General features: G+C 50.9%; 1 protein-coding gene across 1 annotated transcript in view; it reads right to left on the minus strand.

Moving 5' to 3' along the window:
• STAG3 (STAG3 cohesin complex component) overlaps positions 1 to 6751 on the minus strand; it is a gene marked incomplete at its 3' end in the record, with an annotated part of 44975 nt that extends 38224 nt beyond the window's left edge. The window contains exons 1-3 of the mRNA XM_081323613.1: positions 6677 to 6751; positions 6313 to 6517; positions 6070 to 6221 (exon numbers count right to left, since the gene is read on the minus strand). Coding sequence (XP_081179739.1) covers positions 6070 to 6221; positions 6313 to 6517; positions 6677 to 6736 — 417 coding nt within the window. The 5' untranslated portion in view covers positions 6737 to 6751. The remainder of the gene's footprint in view (positions 1 to 6069; positions 6222 to 6312; positions 6518 to 6676) is intronic.
• Positions 6752 to 22183: the final 15432 nt, after the last annotated feature.

Here is a 22183-nt window from a genome sequence, read left to right on the forward strand (position 1 = left end):
AGTTGGACCATAAGAAAGGCTGAGCGCCAAAGAATTGAGGCCTTTGAACTATGGTGCTGGAGAAGACTCCTGTGAGTCCCTTGGACTGCAAGGTGATCAAACCGGTCAGTCCTAGAGGAGATCAACCCTGACTGCTCTTTAGAAGGCCAGATCCTGAAGTTGAAACTCAAATGCTTTGGCCACCTAATGAGAAGGAAGGACTCACTGGAGAAGAGCCTAATGCTGGGAAAGGTTGAGGGCAAGAGAAGAAGGGGACGACAGAGAATGAGGTGGCTGGATGGAGTCACTGAAGCAGGAAGCGTGAGCTTAAATGGACTCCAGAAGATGGTAGAGGACAGGAAGGCCTGGAGGAACGTTGTCCATGGGGTTGCGATGGGTCGGACACGACTTCGCAGCTAACGACAACAGTTTAATGAAGAGAAGGACAAGGGGGGACATGATAGCAGTCTTCTACTATCTCAGGGGCTGCCACAAAGAAGAGGGAGTCAAGCTATTCTCCAAAGCGCCCAAAGGCAGGACAAGAAGCAACGGATGAAAACTAATCAAGGAGAGAAGCAAATTAGAACTAAGGAGAAACTTCCTGACAGTTAAACAATTAACCAGTGGAACAACCTGCCTCCAGAAGCGGTGAATGCTCCAACGCAGGAAGTCTTTTAAGAAGAGACTGGACAGCCATTTGTCTGAAATGGTATAGGGTTTCCTGCCTGAGCAAGGGTTTGGACTAGATGACCTCCAAGGTCCCTTCCAACTTTGTTGTTATTATTATTAGGTAATACCTGTATTTATTGCTGACTGGAAACCCTTTATGGGCTTTTTGTGTGAAAAAGAAAAAAAGGAAACTCATGATTTATATTTTTGATGATTAGACAAAATAGCAAAAGGCTACAATTTGGCCTCTCCATTTGAGGATGCCAAGCAGTGAGTCCTGATCCCAGGCACCCTCTGCACAGCCGGAGCTGCTGCTCCTAATCAGTCTCATGAATGAATCCAAACTGCTTCTTCACTGAATCTTCCTTCTCCAAAACTCCTTTCTTCCCTAATGTAGATGGGATGGGATGGAATAGGAGCTGGAAGGGACCTTGGAGGTCTTCTAGTCCAGCCCCCTGCTCAAACAGGAGAACCTATACCGTATCTCAGACAAGTGACTGTCCGGTCTCTTTTTGAAAGCCTCCAATGATGGAGCACCCACGATTTCTGGTGGTAAGCTGTTCCACTGGTTGATTGTCCTCATTGTCAGGAAGTTTCTCCTTAATTCCAGGTTGCTTCTCTCTTTGGTCAGTTTCCAACCTTTGTTTCTTGTCCTGCCTTCAGGTGCTCTGGAGTATGAAGGGGATTGCCCCTTGTGCAGTTTATATACTCCCCACACCTTCAATAACCATCTCCTCCAACTCTATCCAACTACTCCATCCACCCAAATCTCCAGAAATGTTGCATCCCACCGGTCTGTTTTCCTTGCCCCTAAACATTCTCCTTCATTTACAGCATCTCCCTTCCTTGTATTCTTTCACATCCACTCATTTCCACATACTGTAATCATAATAGTAAAGTTGGAAGGAACCTAGGAGGTCATCTAGTCCAACCCCCTGCTCAGGCAGGAAACTCTATACCATTTCAGACAAATGGCTGTCCAGTCTGTTTCCCTTCTTCACTGTAAAACTGTCCGCCTTCCAGAACGGTTTCCCGGCCGTCACCAATTCCCAGGGGTTGGCTCACAATTACTAAGTTGCAATGGAAATGAAAACCCTTCTACATGGGCACCACCCACTGCTTAAAAGTGGAGGCAGGCACGCTAACCACACTTGACATGCAGCATCCAGTTTTGGTCACAATACAAAAAGATCTTGGGACTCTGGAAAGAGTGCAGAGAAGAGCAACCGAGATGAGGGGTCTGGAGGCTAAAACATATGAAGAAGGGTTGCAGGAATTGGGCCTGTCTACTCTAATGAAGAGCAGAAAGTCTGGGGGGATAGCAGTGTTCCTATACTTGAGCGGCTGCAACAGAGAGAAGGGGCAGGCATTTTCTCCAAAGCACCTGAGGGCAGGACAAGAAGCAACAGATGAAAACCTATCACGGAGAGAATCAACCTAGAACTAAGAAGAAATTTCCTAACACTGAGAACAATTAACCGGTGGAACAGCTTGCCTTCAGAAGTTGGGCATGCTCCATCTTCCGGAGGTCTTCAAGAGTTGACTGGACAACCATTTAACTAGAATGGTATAGACTTTTCTGCTTGAGCAGAAGACCTCCAGGATCCCTTCCAACTGTTATACCTTTACTGTTCTGCAGCAATATGCAGACTGCATCAGGGCAGAAAAAAAATGGAGCAGCTTATCCCACAGCTGATATTTTGGCATGCCCACACCGGCTCCCCTTCCTTTGCAAGATGAGGTCCTGGAATCTTCAAAAGATGTGTGATGGGTGACAGGTATGTGGGGAGTAGCCAAAACCCCACAAGCCTGGAGCGGGGGTGGGGGTGGGGAGGCTGCAGCATCCTTGTGATTGGTCGTAAAGACAAATGACCGCAGGAGCGCAGCCAAGGCCATAACTTCAATACAGGGTCATATGTAGTCTTTTGAGAGGTCAGTCGTAATTTCAAACAGCCATTAAGCGAAAGGTCCTACCCCTCAGGACTACCCATAGTCAAATTTGTTAACTTGAAAATGTGCTACCTGACTCCTCCTGATTTTCAAGATAGACCAGTGCCTTAATTAATTCCACTCAATTCATGCTCCAGACAAGGTGGGTTGCCTCCCAGTGGCACAGAAGGAACCAGCAGTGATGACAAAACTATTCTCAGTAATATTATCAAGAACTCCCAAAGGTCCAGTGAGGTTTCAGATCGGAGCAGAACCTTCGGGATTGGAACCCTGGACCGCCTGGTCCGGCAGTCTGTTCTCAGAGTGACCAACCAACTACACAAGGCAGCCCACTAATCGGAGGCAGTCCAGCTGCTACCAAGACTAGGACTGATTCTCATGATTTCCATGAATTGGCCCAAAGTTTTATGAAACCAAAACAGGGAGGAGAAGCCAGGAGGCTACAGATGCTGTCATCACAATGACTCTACTTGGTGAAGCCCTCAAAACAGGTGATGAAAAGCTTGAAGGGCCATGCTGCAATTAACAGCAGTCAGCAGGGGCTCTCACAAATTGTGCATGATGAATGGTGAATATTCGTAGCTCACAGTTGAAGTGGGAGGTCCTCCATGCCAAGCTTGCTTTTCTTGCAGACATTTCACTACATCATCAGTGCTAGCAAGGAGTAAGGTTTGCGCTTCTTTTACATTCTGGTGGCTCGCTCTGTCGGAGGGGGGAGGTGATCCTGGTGGCTCCTTGGCTGGGGTATCCACCGTTAGCTTGGCTAGGGTATTGTTTGCTTCTTGGTTGTTGATCTAATATTAATGTTGGTGTTAATCTCTGCTCATCTGGATGCTGGTGAGGGGATCTTGGTAAGATGAACTTTTTATCTTCTTCACATCCCCTCAACGCATGTCCTTCTGACAGCTTGCGCCGGTTGTGCTACGCTGGGTTGTGTGGTCAGGCACTTTCTGATGAACTTGCTTGGATATCCATTTTGTTGGAAGGTGTTGTATAGCTGATGTTTTTTCTGATGTTCAGGTTTGCTACAATGTGTTTGTGCTCATCCAAATACAGGTAGTCCCTGACTTTACAACAGCACTGAAGAAAGTGACTTTTGACCGTCTTTTCACACATGGTCACATGATCAAAATTTGGAGAGTTTGCAACTGGTGTGTATTTATGACGGCCATGATCCTTTTGCAGCCTTCTGATAAGCAAAGTCAACGGGGAAGCCAGATTCACTTAACAACCATGTTACTAACTTAACAACTGTGGCAAGAGAGGGGTAAAACTCAACAACTATATTGCTTAGCAATGGAAATTTTGTGCTCAATTACAGTCATAAGTCAAGGACTCTAGTGCTGACACAGCTTCTTGTGGGCAGTTGGGTTGTTGCTTTGGTAATGGAATACTCGGTCGGTGTGGGTGGTTTTGCGATAAACTTGTGTTCCTAGTTTGCCATCGCTGTCTCCGCTGAGGAGGATATCCAGGAACAGGAGCAGGTTTCAGTTTTCTTCTCTTGTGAATTTTATTCCTTTGAAGACGACGTTGATGGTTTTATGTATGTTCTCTTTTTATTATGACAAAGGTGTCCTCTACATACCAGATCCACACTCTGGGTTGTAAATGTGGGAGTGCTATCGATTCCAGATGTTGCATTACAGTCTCCGTTATGAGTCCTGAAAGTGGTGATCCCACAGGAGTTCCTTTTACTCGTTGATCTATTTATTCATCGACTTGAACACAGGTGGCTGAGCAGAGGTTGGTAAGATTCATGATTCTGGGCATTTCCACCTTGGTGCATTTGGTTGGGTTGGGGTGCTCTGGAGGAGAACTTTCATGGGATCCCTTGGCTAATTGTGGGCCGATGGATGCGAAAAGGGCCGTGGCATCAAATGAGACTATGACTTCATCCTCACCTGTTGTCACATCTTTGATTCTTTGGAGACATCGAGTAGGAAGCTTATAAGACTATTCGCTTCCCTGTGAAATGCCCAACATTTTTTTTGTTAATTCTTCTGCGATATTTTTAGTTGAGGTCCCCATTAATGATACAATTGAATAGTGAGCTATGTCCAGTTTGTGTGTTTTGGCCATCCACAAAAGGGTGGAAGGATAGATCCACTATTTTTTATCCGCCACTGCTCCTCAATCTCTGCTCATCTGGATGCTGATAATTGGTGAGGTGTTTTTGGTCTTTTTGTGAACTCTTATCTTCTTAATGTCCCCTTAATGCACGAAGGAGAGCATCTTTGGAGAACCTCTATCCTTGGCTCTGTGGTTTGAATACTAATTATTAATAACTTGGTGAAGTTATTTATGGAGTCTGTAGCCAACATTAAGCTGGGAAATATTTTAGATGGAAGACTGAAGAAGAAAAAACCTCCACAGACTTGAGCGACAGCCCTGAGCAGGGAGAAATATTCTGCATCTAAGTAGGGAAAATGGAGGTGTAGTTATTAAATGGGGGGGAAAAACTGGCTTGGCAGTAGGAGGACACGGGAAAGGGAATTAGCATCCTTGTCTACCGCACATCGAACGTGAGATGGCAGTGTGATGTAACTTCTAAACAGGTAAATCCACCTCAGGGCAGGTTAAAAGGTACACAAAACTTAAAACAATGGAAAGAACTGTTCTACTCTATCTTGTCCCGATGGCCACACCCTGTTTGGAGGTCTATGTCCAGTTTTGGGCACCAATGTTCAAAAAAAGTAGTGACCAAGATTGTGAATGAAGCAGGAGCCAAGTCTTTTGAGGGTATGCGTAACCTATTGAAGGGAGCCACTTGGCAGCAGTTTTCAAACACCTGAAAAGTTTCAGAGAGATGACAGAACCGACATGTTCTTTACTGCCCTGGAAGGCAGGACCAGGACCAATGTGTTAGCACTATGAAGAAAAAGTTCATCAGAAGGTAGTTCCTCAGGGTAAGAGGCATTGGCCACTGGAACAGGTGGCCACATATAGCAATGAGAGGCTGGATAGTCATCTCTCTGAGACGATTTAGTATCCTGCACAAATTAGGGATTAATGACCCCAGGGGTCTTGGAGGCTAAGCAACAAGATGCAGCCAACAAGATGCAGTCCTTTAACTGGCATTTTAGCTTGCATAAAAGAAAATAAGAGCAGTCTTCAAATAACTCAAAAATTGACACTCAAAAGAGGAAGTGCACACACAGTTTTTCCTGAGAGGGTGGGACTAAAACCAGTGAATTAAAAATTGCAAGTTCGAAATTAAACGTTAGAACAACTATCTGACTATACAAAATGTAAGCGAGTGGAACAGACCACAAGGCAGTTCTTTTCCTTTGCCAAAGATCATAAAAATATAGGCACTGTTATATGTTTATCAGGAATGATACAGTAGTGGATGCTGTACTGAAAAAGGGGTTAGACTGGATGGTCTTTGAGATACCCTTAACTTTATGATTCTGCGATTGAACAAAGTACAGCTAAAAGTTGTCTTTATCAGGCTCCCTGTCAGATACTCACCTCCTTATGTTTCTCCAGCAGCCCTTCCAGCTTCCCTGAGGCCCAGCAGCCCAGTCCCTTGGCCCGCTCAGTCTCATATTGTCGCTGAGCGTTGTCTTTCTGCATGCTTACACTCAACGCCACGTGCACCAAGGCCGTCATTAGCTTCATAGCTGGAAGGGAAGAAAGGACCACACAGCACAGAGAATCCCAAGCACCAGGAAAGCCACAAGGGCCTCTCTTTTGCCCCAATTATTGCCCTACCTGCCAGGGTGCTGGTGTGACGGAAGGCACGCACTTGAGAATCGGACATGCCAGTCAGGAAGGCAATGAGACCATCCATCAAGTATTCATCATAAACGACGTTATGCTGGGCACGGCGCACAAGCACCGCTATGAACTCACAGAATCCTGTACGGAAACGCCGCCACGTGGGAGTATTCAGCAGCAATGGGTACTCGGCTGAATCCTGGCATTGGGGGGTGGGGTGTGCAGAGAAAGATCCATTAGAATCAACGGTACCCCCCCTCTCTCCCTCTGTGTGTGTGTGTGTGTGTGTGTGTCTGTCTGCCACCGGCTCCCTCGATGGGGAGCCTCCCAACCCTCCCCACGCCCCCTCCCCTCTCACCTCCGCGAAGGATTCGGTCAGGCCTTTGATGATCTCCGAGTTCTGCAGGCCGCGGAGCATCTCCACAGTCACGACTCCTGCTGGGCCCAGAGAAAGGCGGCGGGGGAGGAAGAGGAGGACGATCCACCCGCCCCACCACCACCCACCAGCCCCGGCTCCCCCCGCCCCCCCCCCCGCACTCACCTCGGCAGCCGCAGGCGCGCACCACGAAGTTCAGCAGCTCCGCGAAGCCCCCGGGCCGGTCCCGCTGGTAGCCCTCCAGCCACTCGTCCACCAGGGGCTGCGGGGGGGGGGAGGGGAGAAGAGGCCGGGCTCGAGGCGGGAAAGGCCCCCCCGCCCCCCCCACAGGGCCGTCTTCCCCCCCACCGAGGGAGGGGGGAGGGGAGCGCGGCCGGCGCCCGCCGGGTCTCACCTCCAGGGCGCTCCTGCCGGCCTTCACCGCCTCGAAGAGGCCGCCGGCGGATCCGGCCTCGCCCGACGCCCGCGGCCTCGCCCGCTTCGGCACCTGCGCCGGGCGGGAGGCAGAGCCGCCGTCAGCCACCCCGCGTCGTCCTCGCCCGCCCGCCCGCCCGCCTACCGGGGAGCCGCGGCGCCGGGCCGGCCGCTTGGCGCGCCGTCCGACCGTCGCCTCCGTCTCGACGTCGCTGCCCGAGTCCCAGCCCGCGCCGCGCCCCGGCTCGCCCGACGCCGCCGCGCTCCCGGCAGAGGAAGAGGAGGACGGCGAGGCGGCGGGCGGAGGGCGAGGCGGGCCGGGCCGGCGCCTGAGCGCCATCGACGGCGGGGACGCGGCGGGGACGGCGGGAGCAGCCTGAGGGGAGCACGCCGACCCGCCGGCCTCGTCGCGTGACTGCGAGGCCGCCGCTGCCGCCACCTGCCCTGCACGCGGGGGGACCTCCCGGCCTGCGCATGCGCCGCCTGGGGCGGAGGGAGCTCTTCCCTCTTTGCCCCCACCCCCCGCCGCGTCTGGAAAGGAGCCAAAACGGCGCCGCGAAGGCTGGCCGTCGGGGAAGCGGCCGCTGGGGGGGAGGGGCGGGCAAGGGGGGACCCCGGGGGGACCCTCCAGGGGCTGGCAGACCCCCCCCCTCCCTGCGTGTCTCCGCGGGCTGACGTCGTTCCGCAGAAGGGGCGAAGGGGGCGGCCCTGAAAGCTCCCCGGCCCGAGGAGCCTGGGGGTCGGGTGGCCGCCCTTGGGCAGACTCTGCCGGGCCGGAGACCCAAAGAGGGCCCGGGCGATCCATCGCTGAAGCGGCTTCCCCCGGAGTGGCCGGCAGCCGCCCTCCGGCGGGCCCTGTTGGGGCAGGGGAGAGACCGAGGGCCCCGGGCCGTCCGAGGGGCGGAGGGGCTCTTCCTGCGGAGTTTCTTTCCCCCCCACACACCGTTTATTCTCCTCTCGAGCAGACCTGGCTTCTCGTCCCAGGAGCTGCTTCGGCTCTTCGACTGAAGGCGCCTGTTTTTGGCCTTCTGAATGAAAGTGCAACCACGGGTACATGGAGATTAGCTGAGCCTCCCTTCGTGCCCCCCCCAACTCACAGTGACACAAACCCTCCATCTTATTACACCCTGTGAGCTAATTGCACAACGCACCGGCCTCGCAAGTCAATCATGCGTAAAGTTTATATTATTAAATTTATATTATACTAAATTATTTCCCATTCAAAACTGAAAATGAAAAGGCCTCTCATAAAAGGTGCCTTTGGTAAAAGCCCCTTTCGAAGGCCAACAGGTCTGGGTTTCTTCTGGCGTACAAAAATATAAAAATGAAAATACTGGGAAACAGAAAAGAAGTTGGAAAAAGGAAAGAAAACATGGAATGATCTACGGAGGTTCTCCGTCACCCAGGCCCTGCTTGTCCCAAAGGTGCTTTTTTTCCCCCTGAGGCAACTGGACTTTCTTGTTTTTCTTTGAAGATGTTTCGCTTTCATCCAAAAGCTGCTTCCGTTCTGAGTAGATGGTGGGGAATGGAAGGATTTATAGTCTGCAGGCCACCTGGTCATTTGCTCCAGGTGACCCCGAGGACACAGATAAACCTCCAAGTGGCCTCAACAGCTCTCCAAAAGAAGGCAAATGACCAGCTGTCTTCGAGGAGTATAAATCCCTCCATTCCCCAGCATCCAGTCAGAGCGGAAGAAGCCTCTTGGGTGAGAAGCGAAACGTCTTCAAAGGAAAACAAAGTCTAGTTGCCCTCTGAAGAAGAAGCACTTTTGGGGAAAACATGGAATTATGACTCCCACCTCTCTTTCCACTAGATACTTGCCAATTTATTTTCCCCTTCCCCTTTAATTCTTTTTAATCCCCAAATTCTTAAATCATCAATTCAGTCTTCCTTTAATAAAAATATTTTTTAAAAAGCTTCCAGTCTTTTAAAAAGTCTTCATTGCTTTTCCCCCTTAAGATTTTGTGAGGGAAACTCCCAAGTGAATTCCTAAATTTGCGGAGAAAATAATTATTTCGTGGGGAATGGTTTTTTTGAACCCCAGGGGCATCATCTTGCTGCATCAAATAATTTTATTACATTTTGTGAAGCATACGCATAAAGAACAACATAAGCCAACCATCAAGAGAAACCATAAAGAGTGAAAAAGAGAATAGTGATAAAAATGTGAAAAGCTAAAACAAAAAAAACCACAAATGTATACAATGACTTCAGACTTCTTTTTCCAAGGATTTAAACATTTCCTTTCAACTTTTAGGTTAAGACTGTAATAAAATGTCCATTCCCCTCCCCAAAGGAATGGGGAAATAAAATAGCTCTCTTCCCCCTTTTTAATTTTTAACAATCATCAGATCCATATCTCCAAATTGAACATATGAAAGACATGCAGCTGTGATGTATACGGTAACTATGAAGCACCATGTGATTTTTCCAATGGTTGGAATTACATTAGAATTTTCCATCCAAAATTATTTAGCTTTTTTACAGGGGGGTAAAATATTCCTGTATGAGTCTTACATTTCCATCAACTATTTGGGGTTCCTCTATAGATTTTAATAAATTTATCTGGGGATAAATACCATCTATAAATCGTTTTATAGAAATTCTCTTTGAGGTTAAAGCATAAGGTAAATTTCAATCCGTTTATCCACACATTTTCCCATTGATCAATTGGTATGTCATATTGAATTTTTTTTGCCCAACTTATACAATTTTATTTAGTCTTCCATTTCCAATTTTAATAAAAGTTTATACATTTTAGGAATAAGGGGTCCATTGTTTGTACACAGTTCTGTTTTCAAAATAGTTTAACAGAATAACAAGAGTCAGAAGGGATCTTGAAGGTCTTCTGGTCTAATTCCTTGCTTCAGTAGGAGAGCCTACATACCATTTCAGACAAATGGCTGTCCAGCCTCTTCTTAAAAACTTCCAGTGTTGGAGCATTCACAGCTTCTGGAGGCAGGTTGTTCCACTGGTTAATTGTTCTGTCTGGAAGTTTCTCCTTAGTTCTAAGTTTGGTCTCTGACTATTTTCCATCCTTTGTTTCTTCTACCTTAAGATGCTTTGGAGGATAGGTTGACCCCCTCTTCTATGTGGCAGCCCCTCAAATACTGGAATATTGCTGTCGTGTTATCCCTAGTCCTTCTTTTCCCTAGACTAGACATACCCAATTCCTACAACTGGTCCCCTAATCATCTTAATGTAGAATGGAACGGAACGGAACATAGAATAACAGAGGTGGGAGGGACCTTGGAGATCTTCTAGTCTAACCCTCTGCTCAGGCAGGAAACCCTATACCATTTCAGACAAAAGGCTGTCCAGTCTCCTCTTTAAAACTTCCAGTGTTGGAGCATCCACAACTTCTAGAGGCAAGTTGTTTCACTGATTAATTGTTCTGTCAGGAAATTTCTCTGTTCTAGGTTGCTTTTCTCCTTGATTAGTTTCCATCCCTTTTTTTCTTGTCCTGCCCTCTGCCTCCTCTGGAGAATAGGTTGACCCCCTCTTCTTTGTGGCAACCCCTCAAATATTGGAAGACTTCTATCATGTCACCCCTAGTCCTTCTTTTCATCAGACTAGACATACTCACTTCCAGCCACTGTTCTTTGTATGTTTTACCTTCCAGTTCCCTAATCATCCTTGTTGCTCTTCTCTGTGCTCTTTCCAGAGTCTCAACGTGTTTTTTATAAAGTGGCGACTAAAAGGTTTATCACAATTGAAGTCTTATCAGCTTTTGTTATCAGCTTTAAATCTCTCTCTGAGTTGCAAATACAAAAAGTCTTTAGTCCTTGACTTGTGTTGTCAAAACACAAGCTTCCAGGCAGATGGCTGGGTTTGCACAACACACTGGTCCACACACCGGTTGTGGTCATCTTTCACTCTTTCTCTCCTGGGAATGGTGTGTTTTGATTGACGGGTGAGGTTGTATTCTTCTGTATGAGCCACTGTTTTGAAGGGGAAAGACCAGCGCTCCTGTGAGTAAGCGCCAGATGATGAGCGCCTGCAGACTCAGCGCTTACTAAGCACAAGGGCTGCTCTGAAGACGGGCAGGGGGTGGGGGGGGGCTGGAGAAGAAGGTTGAGGGAGGAGAGCCCTGCCAAGAAAAACCCTGGCTGGATTACCCTGCATCACTCGATTGGGCTGCCTAAACAACTCACCCCACTCACTGCCCCAGCGGAGAAGAGGGCTGGCTGGTTCCTCTCCCCGGGAAGCCTGACATAGAGCCAAGCAAGAGGGCAGAGGCGGCCAGAGTGGAACACCTGCCCACTGCCGAGGCTTAAGGAGGCTTTGTGGGAAGGCAGGAGGACGAGCCTCCCACCACCTCCCCCAGGCCCACCTGTCTCTGGGCTGAGTCCCTTGTTTGGACCGCTGAGGCACCAAGAAGGCTCTTTGGGTCATCAACGCTCCCTGCTCTGGATGCTCCACAGGCAGGGAAATAAACATCAGCAGATTTTCCACGTCTTTGGAGAGTCCGGGGTTTGCTGTCAGTTACTCACTAGTCAGGCACCGGCCTGTCCACAAGGTCTCTGCCACAGCCACCAAGAATTGCTTTCCATTGTGGCAGCGTTTCAGAAATCCATAACATAAAGTGAGGAGCCTAACCCATTTTAGTCTAATTAGCATTCCGCCCGTGCCTGGTCTTGTTGGATGGGTAGAAGGGTGAGTCTCCTGGGCGCAGGGAGTGCGGATGAGGACCCGGGACCTCCAAGCCGCCACCCCTTCACAATGCCTCGCCGGCTTCCTCTGGCACAGGCAGGGCTAGTTTATTAGCGGCTAAGCGTCCCACAGAGTTGGCACTCTGGGGAAGGCTGCCAAAATGCCGGTGGGCACACAGGCCCTGTGAGCAAAGCAGGTGTGTGTGTGAACAGACCCAAGGAGGTTTGTTTCAGCGAAACAACAGTCTCGGGCTTCGGAGAGGTCTGGAACGATGGGAGCTTGCTGCAGGGGGGCACTGGGAGGAGGCAACCCCCCCATCCGATGTTAGGCAGCTGTGCTGGGCCAGGCAGAGCAGAGCTGAAACCACACCGGTCTGGTCACTTTTGAGACGTCCTTGGGAAAGAGAGGAAATCCCTGGTGTTGGCAAAACCTTTCGGTTGCTGCAACATGAGGCTTTACCTTCAAGAAATTCAGGTGAAACAGCATTGCCTTCACGTTCTTTTCCTTAATTGCGATTTGTGTGGCTCTGAGGCACAGGAGAGCCAGCCTCCCTTGCAAAGCTCTTGCCGGCGGTGTTTTTGACCTGAAGGGACACCTCCCTTTTGCAACGTGTGCGTTGATTTGGGCCACAGTTGTGTTGACCCAAGACCTACAGGTAATTTTGCCAGTGCAGAGGGTGGGGTGTCAGCTCTGCAAAGATCTGGGGGGGGGACAGTCTGCCTGAGGCCCCAGCCCCCCCCCCCAGGTGCCAGTCCCAGACAAGCTGGAGGTCTGTGACGTGCCACGAGAGAAGCCAGTGAGCGGCCTGAGGCCCCCAGCCACAATCACCAGGCCGCATTCCAGCCAGCAGCAGCCCTGCAGGGCCCTGGATGCCTTAGCCTCCCCCACTGCAACACAGCCCTACTCAGAGTCGAGGTAGCTGAAGCAGCACCTGGTGCCCTCCCCAAGGCCCTGCCTCTCTCCATCTGCAGCCTGAGCCTGCCGGCCTGTGCGGCTCCAGGAAGCAGGGCCAGGGAGAAGGGGAAAGCCTCTTGCAGGTGGGAGGTGGCTGGTTCAACATGGCCGGCCCAGAAGGGCCCGTCTCCGGGTCCTTGACTGAGAAGGTGTAGAAGAGGGGGCCTGGCTGGCAGGTGCAGATCACCAGATCCAGGCTGCTGTTGGGGTGACCCCACCTGATCTCTCTGCCCTCTTTCCAGATCCAGGAGAACCTTCTGGGAACCCAGCGCTTTCCTGCCTTGAACACGAGGCATCCTAGCCCCCAAGGGAGCTTTCACCTGACTATGGTAGCCCAGTGGGCAGGAGGAGGCGGGGCCCACTGGAGCAGGCTGGGCCGCACCTCCAGTTCCCTCCACAAAGGCACCTGAGCTGACTCAGCCCCCGAAGGACAAAGAGAAGGCCGATGCTCCTGGGGCCACGACGTGGAGAGGGACAGAGGTCGTTTTTAAGCTGGAGAGATGCTTAGGGTGTCACCTGCCAAGTGGAGCACCGAAGGGGATCGAGGGGCCAGGCGCCATTCTGCACATTCCGAGAACTCCCCATGCGGGTCTCCAGTTGGCCGAGGCATCTGGAGGAGTTTGGTTAAATGCAAAGAGGTGCCCACTGGCACACAAAAACAATCCAAGGTTCACGTATATTATCAGTGGATTTTAACTGACAGCAGTTAATAAGAACCCCAGAACCATAGCGAGCCCCCCAACCCCTTTATGGAGCCACCAATCCTGCAGGTGGGAGGCAGTTGCTCCTGACGCTCACCTGGATGGAGGACGGGGCTCTGCTGCTTCTGACCCTGCCTTCCTTGCCCGCAGACTTTTGTCCTGGGCATGAAGCCCTCCCTGCTTCTGCACCACACCTGCTGGGCACGGCTGCTCTTCCACACCTGGAATGAGAAGGGCCCCTGAAGCCAGAACTTTCCTTGGGAGAACTTGGGCCAGGCGGCTGGGAAGAGTTTCCTGCGAAGGGAAGATGAGCCCTGCCCCTCGTCCTCTGGGCACTTTCCCACGGTGGGTGGGTTTCCCTCCCTCAGGGCAAGGGGGCGTCCTTGGGTTCAGCTGTGGCCTCCCTCGCTGGCCCCATTCGGGCAGCAGCTCACCAAAGGTCATCCCACAATGCAGCCTTCTTGAGGAAGAAGGATTGAAAAGGGGGGCTTGGACCCCCAAATTACACAAAAAGAACTCTCAGCCAGATTTTCTACATGGCCATTGAGCATGCGCAGAGTCGCAACGTGACCAAAGCTTGGAGGAGGTTTTAGCGCAACCACTCCACCCAGCATCCTCCCACAGACCCAGGCCCAGACCTTTTTCCTTTGCCCCCCCAGCCCTAGCTCAGCCTCCATGGCTGTCTGTGCGGGTGGGGGGGGGAGGTCCCGTCCCCAAATTATTCCCTTGCTTCAGAGAAGGCACGCACCCCTTGTCCCACATGGGGGGTGTTGTGGGGGTCTGAGAGAGAGAGAGGATCCGTCTTCATATTGGGGGAGGGGATGGTTGAGGCGTGCCTGGCCTTGCGGTGATCCAGGGATGGGGCTGGCCAGAGCCATTCAGGCTCCCCCGAGCGGAGAGCAGGGCCAGCAGCCCTTACGGCCACCCCCGGCTGACTGCCTAGGTCACTGCTCCCCAGTCGTACCTTCCTCCGTGTGTGTGGGACAGCCACTCCCATCATCCCCAGTCACACACATCCAGCTTTGCCTTGAAGCCTTGAGTACATCCTGGACCAGGTCTTTCTGCAGCAGCCCTCAGGCTGACGGTCAAAGAAGGCCGCACATCCCTGTGGCTTCCCTTCCTTCCTTCCTTCCTTCCTTCCTTCCTTCCTTCCTTCCTTCCTTCCTTCCTTCCTTCCTTCCTTTCTTTCTTTCTTTCTTTCTTTCTTTCTTTCTTTCTTTCAGAAAGGCCAGGCTGAGGGAGGGGCCCGGTCCTCCCGGAAGCCTTCTGAGCTGCCGAAAGAGGGCAAAGGATCGGGCCCTCTTGCACAACCTCTCAGGAAGCCACAGGCAGCAGCGCAGAAGCATCTCCTGTGGCGCTAGTGCAGGGAAGCCAGGCAGGGAGGGGCGGCTGAGGAGGGCCATGCTCCCACCGCCTGACTGCTTTCCTCACCCGAAGTTCTTGCAACAGGCCAGGGGAAGCCACGCATGGAGGGGAAAGGGGAGGGGGGGATTCACGCTTGGCCACAGAGGGAGGAGAGGCAATGAAGGGATGGCCTTTTTTTCACCAATATTAATAACTCCGAGGAAGGGCCTTGCCACCAGCAATGGGGGGGGGGGGCGTCTCTTCTTCATCACCTCAGGTGGGAGATTTACCTGAAGGTGGGGGAACTAAGAAAGAGGCAGCTCAGGGTTGTAGGTTAAGATGCTGGGCTAGGAAATCCGTCGCCCTGGAACAGATGCCAGCTGGGTGACCCTGGGTCTCTCTCTCTCTCTCTCCCTCCCCCTCTGTCCCAGAAGGGGAGCCAAGGCCTTCCTGGAAGATGGGCAGCAATGGGCCTTGGCAAGTGTGGCCAGGGAAGCGGCACGGCCTGCACAGGCCACAGCCATGACAAGGTCAGGTCATCCACGGAGCAAATCAAAAGGCCGGCATTTTGCTTAGGAGGTGCCTCCCACCAGGTCCATCCGCAATAAAAATTAAGAAACTAGAGGTAAATAGAAGCTGCAGGAAAGAAACCCGTATATTTGCAGGAGGAGGAAGGCAATGTTTAAACGGTGCCCTGATGCCACTGCATCCCCCTCACGCTCACACGAGGGGTTACAATCACAACTGAGCTCTAAATTTTTGTTGCCAAACAAGGCAATCTTTAAGTGAATTTTGCCCCATTTTATAACCTTTTTGCCACAGTTGTTCAGCAAATCATTGCAGTTGTTAAGGGAATCACACTTAAGGAAATCTGGCTTCCTCCATTGACTTTGCTTGTCAGAAGCCGACTGGGAAGGTCACAAATAGGGATCATCTGATCCCAGTGAGGCAGGCCATAAAGAAAGATACAAAGAATACATCCAAATGCTGCGTGTCATAAAAGTGAGGTAGGACATAAAAATGAGGCATGAAGAAAATACGTGTGTTAGTCAGAAGAAAAAGGAAATGGAAAACGTCAAACCACAAGTTCACCCGTGGGTCACATCTAGTAAGCCAGCACAGAGTTCAGTTGCAGCCAACCACATATGTCTCGCTTGTCTCGCTAACCACAAACATGGCACAGGAAACTCAGACTCTAGCAAGACACCTGTGACCTTTGCTAAAAACAAGGTTGCAAGATATTTAGCTATAATTTAGCATCGCAAAGGGGGGGCTAGAGATGAGCTAGAAGGGGGCCTAGAACTCATGTAACCAATCAGAGCTCATAAGTTACATTTCCGTGTTTTGCTACTTTTGGAGACTATATATGTACTTGTTTTTCCATGACAAGCTGTTCAGACATTGACTTTGCTTTTTGTTTTGAACCTTTTGCGCAAAATAAACCAAACTTGTTTTGATTCCGGGGTCTGAGTCTCTTGATTCTGCAACACCGGGACAGGGCAGGTGCCCTAACACAATGCCGGTTGCCAAGCGCCCGACTTTTGATGGTGACCGCAAGAGATGCTGCAATGGTTACTTAGAATTAGAATAACAGAGTTGGAAGGGAGCTTGGAGGTCATCTAGTCCAACCCCCTGCCCAAACAAGAGACCCTACACCATTTCTGACAGATGGACGTCCAGTCTCTTCTTGAAAGCCTCCAGTGATGAAGCTCCCACAACTTCTGAAGGCAACTTCTGTCCCGTGGGTGGATTGTTCCCATGGCCAGGAGATTTCTCCTTATTTCCAGGTTGAATCTCTCCTCGGCCAGCTTCCATCCATTGTTCCCTGCCTGACCTTCGGGCACTTCGGAAGTCAGGCTGTAAGGGTGAAAGCCGGTCCTGAGCTGCTGCTCTCAGCGCCGCTGTCAGCTTCAGACTCAGAAGCTGGTTGTCAGCCAGGGACTCCCTGTATTAAGACTGGGGCTTGGCGGGGGAGGAGAGGGCAAACCCCGGGAAGGAGGGAGGGGTGGCCAGGATCCTGTTCCCTCCAGGGAGCCTGGCAGCCTTTTGCCTACGGGGGAGGGCTGTTCCGGGAGGGGGAGGGCTGTTCCGGGAGGAATCACACCGTCCCTCGACCCATCCCCCCCCCCAGTGCCCTCTTCAGAAAACACATCTTGTGGGGGGGGGGAAGGAATCCCTAAGGGTTGGAAGGTGTCTTGGAGTCATCTAGTCCAACCCCTTCCTTTGAACGTGGCATTATAACATCTCTTGATGCAACCCACCACGCCGCTGGCCTTTTGGCAGCTGAAGCTTATTGCTGGCTCATCCTTAGTTTATGGTCTATTATCCAGACCTCCATCCTGCTGCTAAGCCAGGCATATCCCTATCTTGCACTCAGTGCATTTCCTCTTTTTTTTCAACTAAGTGCAGAACCTTTCATTTCCCAGCAAAAAACAAAATTTGGTGGATAAGATCCAGTCTGTCAAGATTCTTTTGAACCTTGGACCTGTCCTGTGAGGTGCTCGCAGTTCCTCCCGGCTTTGCATCATCTGCAGGTTTTGTAAGCGTGCCTCCTATCCCCCCATCAAAGTCATCCACGAGGCAGCTGAGTGGTGGTGAGCCCAGGCAGGGCAGAACTCTGAGGAGCCCCACAGGAGGGAAGAGATGGGCCCTGAGGCCCAGGGGCAGGATGTGCTCCTTCGGCAACTGCAAATCTGTCTAGAGATGAGGACAATCCGTTTCACACTCCTCCAGTTTACCAAGAAGGAGGGTGTAATGTTTTATCAAATGCCTTGCAGGTAGTCCTCATTTACCAACTACCTTTTTTAGTGACCACTCGAAGTGACGGCAGTGTGGAAAAAAAGCTCTATGACCAATTCTTGCACTTGCAACTGACGCAGAGTCCCAGGGCCACTTGGTCACCATAGGCAGCTTCACAACTGGTTTCTGACAAGCAGAGTTAATGGAAAATGCACAAGTGAAATCACAAGTCATGGCCATTTGATGTTTCGTTTAGCAACTATGGTGCTTAACAACCGAGTTGCTGGCCCCAGTTATGTTCATCAAGCGAAGACTACTATTGCTGAAGAATAAAGGCCCTGCTTCCACCTCATTGCCTTGGTCCACCAATCATCTCATCCTTCAAAGAAAGCAATTTGTTGCACAACCTCTTTGTAACGCCTCATCCAGGCCGATGTGTCCACTGGGAAATTTCAAAAGAATGGCCAGAAAACGGACATTTTGCAAGGGGGGAGCGTCAGGCGCCCAGGAGCGAGGAGGGAGCATCCCTGACCGAAGGCCCGTGCGGAGCTGGCCAGGGAGGAACAGAAGACCCATCCCTGCCAGTTCTAAGGGAAGGGCTCAGCAATGCGATCTTGAATGTAGGAGCTAAAATAAGTTGGAAAACAAAAACCCACTGCTTTTAGGGTTAACCGTGGCCCACCCCACAGATAGACTGTGTGCTTATTTACAGAGCTCTTGTGGCTGCCCGTCTCGCAGAGCGATGCTAAGCCACCCACGATAATCACTGCAGCTCACACAACAGCAATACAACTCAGTGAATGGCTGGGCACAGGTGCCGGTTGCGGCTTCCAGGGGGTCTTTGAGGAAGTCCTGCGTGGAGCACATCCAAACAGGAGGAGATTGAGGGCCCCTAAGGCCTCCTATTGGTACTGTCCATGGTTTTCCTCCTGAAAACCAAAATCATGGCATCCGGCCCTCTCAATTCCTGGCAAATAGATGGGGAAGAAATGGAGGTAGTGACAGATTTTCTTTGCCTGGGCTCCAAGATCACTGCAGATGGGGACTGCAGCCAAGAAATTAAAAGACGCTTGCTCCTTGGGAGGAAAGCCATGGCAAATCTAGACAGCACACTAAAAAGCAGAGACATCACCCTGCCAACAAAAGTGCGTATAGTCAAGGCTGTGGTCTTCCCAGTTGCAATGTATGGCAGTGAAAGTTGGACCATAAGAAAGGCTGAGCGCCGAAGAATTGAGGCCTTTGAACTATGGTGCTGGAGAAGACTCCTGCGAGTCCCTTGGACTGCAAGGCAATCAAACCGGTCAGTGCTAGAGGAGATCAACCCTGACTGCTCTTTAGAAGGCCAGATCCTGAAGTTGAAACTCAAATGCTTTGGCCACCTAATGAGAAGGAAGGACTCACTGGAGAAGAGCCTAATGCTGGGAAAGTTTGAGGGAAAGAGAAGAAGGGGACAACAGAGAATGAGGTGGCTGGACGGAGTCACTGAAGTAGTAGGCATGAGCTTAAATGGACTCCAGAAGATGGTAGAGGATGGCCTGGAGGAATGTTGTCCATGGGGTTGCAATGGGTTGGACAGGACTTTGCAACTAACAACAACAACAAGGCCTCCTGGTCCAGGGAGGGTGCACTTGACACACAAGATGAATTTGTGTGTCAGTTGCACCCCTGGCCACAGCCCCCCACCGCCCCCCCCGTCTCCCAGAAAAGGGCTTCCAGATGATTCTAATATTCCCTATTCAGGGTCAAAGATGTCTTTTCTCCTGGCTCGGGGGGGACGGGATCCAGAGCTACTCTTGTCCTGCTAGGATTGAGTTGCACCTGGATCACTACCCCTCCTTCAAAGGCTGGAGGAGACTGGATAGAAGAGACCGCTGCCTCTTTCGAGACAAAAGGTGCCCTCTTCCCTCCCATCAAGAGGCCTTGACCACTGCCTGGACCCAACCCCGTGCCACGTCCTGATGGAGCAGGAGGAGCCTGGGCCCAGAGGCTCAGCTCACGGCACCCCTTCCTCAGTACTGGAGGCTCGGCCTCCTCCAGATAACCAAGAGAGGATCTGCCTCAGCCGTTGCTTCCACTGTGGCAGAAGACATTTCTTCAAAAAGCAATTGCACGTCTTCCACAGCACATCAAAGCGATTGCAGCAGTGACTGTCAAGGCATCTATTGGGCAGCGAGCTCTGCCAAGTGAACTTCCGGGGAACCTCCGGGCTGTCCAGGCGGCACCTTTCTTGGTCGCTCTATGGTAGCAAAGATGTCAGATCTCTGAGGAAGGCAGGTTTCCGTGGAGGGTCTCAAGAAACCAGAAAATTGGTTTTTCAATGACTAATGATAATCTGGTAAAGCAAATTAGAGATCAAGGTCAAGCACATATTAAAAGGATATATCTTGCATTGATAGAAATTGATTCAGAGACAGAACTTGTTAAAGACTGTATGATAAAGTGGGCTCAGAATTTTCAAGAAGTCATTACAATGGATACTTGGGAAAAGATTTGGGTGAGAAATGTAAAATTTACGCAAGCTCAAAACTTAAGAGAGAACTTTTATAAAATGTTTTATAGGTGGCACTTAGATCCTAAAAAATTAGCAAGTATGTATCCGAACTGCCAGCCTAAATGTTGGAGGTGTGGTGGTGAAGATACAACGTATTTTCATATATGGTGGACCTGTAAAAAGGTTAAAGCTTTTTGGATTAAAATCTGGTGGAATATGCAAAAGATATTTAAGAAAAGGATAAAGTTTTGTCCGCAATTGTTAGGCATTATTACAGATGCTACTGTTGTGGACACTAAGTTGATGTTGAATTTAATTACGGCAACAAGACTTTTAGTAGGGCAATATTGGAAGAAGGAAGAACTGCCGACTATAGAAGAATGGACTTTAAAAGTTTCCAACCTGGCGGAAATGGCAAAGATCTCGGCGTACTTGAAAGACCATTCGCAACAGAGATATATTGTGGAGTGGAAAAAATGGATTGATTATATCCAGAATAAATATGGAACTAAAAAGTTTCACCTAGCATTTGAATAAGTATTGATGTGATATTTATATTGCTTGTAGTTATTTTATAAGAGTTAAAGTGCGATAGATTTAATAGCTTATTGTTGTTTGCATAAGGTAGATTATGATTGTTTGTATTTTTATATCCTGTATTTAGCTCTGGGAAGTCGGGGAGGGGGGAGGGGGAAGGGAGGGAGGGGTTGGGGAGGGTTGGGGAGAGGGGAGGGGGTTGGGGGGGGTTTGTTTTGTTAAAAAAAATGTATTGTAAAACTTTTCAATAAAAAAAGAAACCCCTAAGAGCAGTTAGAGCAGCTCAGCCGTGGAGCCCTCAGCCCAGAGGGGGGTCTCTCAGCAACACCTTTATTTGGACGGTGCAGGTGGCAGGAGGAGGGCCCCTTCGAACTCTACCGATCCCTGTTGGGCACAGAAGGGCTTTCGGGGTGGGTAGGGCCTCGTTCTGGTTCTTCTGTGCCCAGGCTGGGCATCTGCAGGGCTATGTGGAGCAGCTCTTTTGTCTCCGGAGCGTGGTGGGCAGCACTCTTGGGGATGTTCTCTGGGGTCGGGAGCCCCTCGTTGCCAGCAGGGCCTCAGAGACTGACTGCCCTGTCAGTGCTGTGGCCCCTCTGCCAGGGAGACTCACCCCCGAGAGAGTTCGGGCAAGCTTATTCATAGAGATTTAGCCTGGGACTGATGGACTGCTAGCTGGCGCCCGTGGCTGGCCGGTTTGTGGGCTTTGCCATTTCAGAAAGGAAAGAGGCTGGAGGAGGCAGCCCGTCCGTTCTGCTGACCCGTGACAGCAGCTTTGCCCGGTCTGGAGGTCCTACAAAGAGCCCTGCGACTTACGTGGGCTTTGAACAGCTGCCCAACTCCAGCTCGGCTCCTGGCACTCGGCAGCAGCTCTGGAAAGCCCCATGGAGGGAAAAGTCCAGCCGGTGGGGGCGGAGGGATCAGAACCCACCAATTTTTCTTTAGAGTCAGTCATATTTTTCCCAGAGTCTGGACGTTCAATGATCCAGTTTTCTGTCCACCGGGATTTTACATCAAGCCTAGTGTTATGCAGCTGCTGTGCAGATGTTGGGTGGGGGGAAGGGGGTTTCCTGGATTTAAGCCTTCCAATTGATAGCTATCTCATATCGGAGTGCATTGGCAGTTGTGGGTTACTGACAATTTTTTTGTGCACTCTGAGGGGGCGATCGGACTCGGCCGGGTCTTCACGATCCACCCTGCATTGTTCAGCTGGGCCTCCCGTTGATCTGTGTGGCAGCCGCTCACCCGGGCAGGGACCAGCAGCCCTGAGGCCGAGGGCCTGGGCGGAGAGACCGAGGGTCCCCGTTGAGCTCCACTCCGCTCATAGGAGCACGTTGCCTCTCGCATTAACTTCCCGCCGGTGTTTTTTACAGCCGAGTTTACTCCATCGTTACCCTGAGGCCCTTTGGAAAAGGACTGGCAGGCAGCCGGGGGTCAGCCTGTCTTCCGAAGCACCTGAAGGCCAAAGAACGATGGATGGAAGCTGATCCAGGAGAGATTCAACTTGGAAATAAGGAGAAATTTCCTGACAGTGAGAACCATCAACCGATGGGACAGAAGTTGCCTTCAGATGTTGTTGGGGCTTCATCCCTGGAGGCTTTCAAGGAGAGAGTGGCCTGACATCCGTCAGAAATGGTGTAGGGTCTCCTCTTTGGGCTG

Source organism: Vipera berus (assembly GCF_964194415.1).
Source record: "Vipera berus genome assembly, chromosome: 3".
In the NCBI taxonomy this organism is placed as follows: Eukaryota; Metazoa; Chordata; class Lepidosauria; order Squamata; family Viperidae; genus Vipera; species Vipera berus.